The sequence below is a fragment of the Verticillium alfalfae genome, genomic scaffold (genome assembly GCF_000150825.1).
Source record: "Verticillium alfalfae VaMs.102 supercont1.9 genomic scaffold, whole genome shotgun sequence".
NCBI classification, from domain to species: domain Eukaryota; kingdom Fungi; phylum Ascomycota; class Sordariomycetes; order Glomerellales; family Plectosphaerellaceae; genus Verticillium; species Verticillium alfalfae.
The window spans coordinates 1,241,335-1,243,629 of record NW_003315030.1 but is presented as its reverse complement, the minus strand read 5'-3'; the positions used below and the strand labels follow the sequence as shown (position 1 = coordinate 1,243,629).

General features: G+C 57.5%; 1 protein-coding gene across 1 annotated transcript; it reads left to right on the top strand.

Moving 5' to 3' along the window:
* Positions 1 to 925: 925 nt before the first annotated feature.
* On the top strand, positions 926 to 1,715 carry VDBG_07333 (predicted protein; the record flags this gene model as incomplete). The annotated part of the gene is made up of 3 exons (XM_003002716.1): positions 926 to 968; positions 1,122 to 1,361; positions 1,585 to 1,715. The coding sequence occupies 3 exons, from the start codon at positions 926 to 928 to the stop codon at positions 1,713 to 1,715; spliced, it is 414 nt and encodes a 137-aa protein (XP_003002762.1).
* Positions 1,716 to 2,295: the final 580 nt, after the last annotated feature.

Below are 2,295 nucleotides of genomic sequence, written 5' to 3'. Positions count from 1 at the left end.
GCCTGAACGATGATGCGCCGGCCCAATATCTATACGACCAGCAGGGTTGGGATACAGGAGACAATGGGGGAACAAACTTCCTCTCACCCGGGGTAGGTGGGGAGATGGTGCTTTAAGGAAGCTCGGGGGGTGCGAGATGGGAAGAAGCGCGTCTGGAGATACGGGGTAGACTGATGGGGGAGTGGGCCGTTCAGAGACAGCTGACGGTACGCTGGTGCCAGGAAGAGAGAAGGCAATTTGTCAACAAGTCATTCAGGGTCGAGATGGAGCAGCACAAAGGCCCGAAGGCCGTGGAGCGTGGACCTTGGTGAGAAAAGAGCTAGGGGCGGGAGTGTTGGGGTGAAATTAGCACCATGTACCGGAAAGACGATGCAGCCAAAGTGGTGAGATCGACGCTGAACTGGCGATGGTAATGGAGAAGCAGTGACCTCACCTGAGGACATGGGCTTGGTCGTTCGCCCCAACCACTGGCTCTGACGCCAGATCTACTTTCTCCGGTCACCATGCCTGTCGACTAGCATTGGATGAGAGATGTGCTTCAGGTCCGGGGAATGGCTGACCAGCATCATCTGGTGCCTGGGCCTGCTGCGTCACTGAAGGCCTTGGTCACTGGTTGGGGAATTGGGGAGCCCCCAACCAATGCTCTGCCCTAGTTTCCTTCTCAGATTTCATTTTTGCGCGACACGGCAGCTCAAGCATGTCCATAAACTGAGTCTGGACCCTGTCGACAAAGCATGGAGCCCTGGATGAGTTAGGCCCTTGGGCAAAGGGAGCAACGAGTGGTCGTGACACTGGGCTCGATGTGTGGCCTGATGTCATGTACCCTGAAGTGGTCTAGAAATGGTCGGGGCCCTTTCCGTCGTGGAGACTAGCGTTCCGTTTGATCCGGGCGATGTGGGCGGCAGACTGGATAGAAGCATAGAAGATGGGGCTTCATTGCGATGTCCCCGGAGCCGACCTCCGCCCACGTAAGTCCCATCACCGAGGGGGACAACGTAGTGTATCTCTTCGCCCCCGCAGACTTCGGGGCGCGTTCGTCCAGCCAACACGCGTTAGAGCATGGATGAAGAATAGATGTTCTGAAAAGGGAGCCCGATGTCCTTCGGACACCGAATTTGAAGGTCGAGCAACAACAGTCCCCGTCGCCGATGTTCCTGATGCGGACGAGGCTCAGGTAGATGATGACATGGCCCACGGCAGTAGCGCGCTTGTAGGGATGATCAGAATGCAGATCGGGCTGGGCGTCGCATGTCGGCAGCAATTTGCCGAGTCAGTAGCGTTTGCGGCGGCGGCCCAGGGTTCTCGACGTCGGGACGCCCCTCAACGGACATTTGCGACCGCGACCACAACGGCGATGGGCGGTAGGTACCCCATTTCTAGATGCTTGTTGCTGCTCCATGCGCAGGATCCCTGGTAGGAAAAACTCTTCTCAGCACCGAAAGAATTGGAGCGACGACACGTACCCATCGTCGATTGAGGGGAAGGTAGGATCGCGACGCAGCCACGCCGGCCTCGAGCATCGCTGCGGACCATTGCCAAGTGAGCGAGAACTGACGATGATAGCGAATGGCTCGTTGGCATCAGGTGAGAAGGTGCGCGCTGATGCAGCGCCTTCAAGGGAAAGCCATTCAACGCTGAGCTCGGATGGACCAGCGCTCTCGCGGCGTCATCATGACATGACCCGTAGTTGGAGATGGCCAGCCTTGGAGAAATGAAATGGAGGGATCGTTCGCGAGTTGAGATGACTCGTGTGTGTGTGTGTTTGTGGCGCGTGTGGCAGGTACAGTAGCAGGGCCGCTTCCTTCCCTCCTGCCTTCCCTCCCCTCCCTGGTCCTTGCCACATCCTGCACGAAGACGGGTAACACCTGCTTGGCGGGGCTTCATGTGGAAGGTTTCCGCGGCAGCTGTGCGCCACATGCACTTAAGCGACGCGACCATCGAGAAAGAATGAATGACGTTTCCCCATCCTCGACAACCCTCACAAGGAACAGAAAGGGAACCCATCGGATGGCGGGCCCAGCTCTCAGATGATCAACTCGCCCCAGACCGTCGAAACCTTTGTTTGACTTACGCTTATTTCCCCAGCAGCCTCCAGTATCCAGATCGCAGAAGAAATCTCCAATACCTGCCTTAGCGGCACAGCGACGGCGACTCTATTACTGGACCCGTTGAGGCGGTCATGGCTCTTCTTGGCAGACCTCCGCGAGCACTGGTACGCTGGGTCGGCATGCACACACTGCCGTGATTCCCGTCCTGCAGAAGCAGAAGTCAAATCAAGTGCGTTGAGACGGTGGG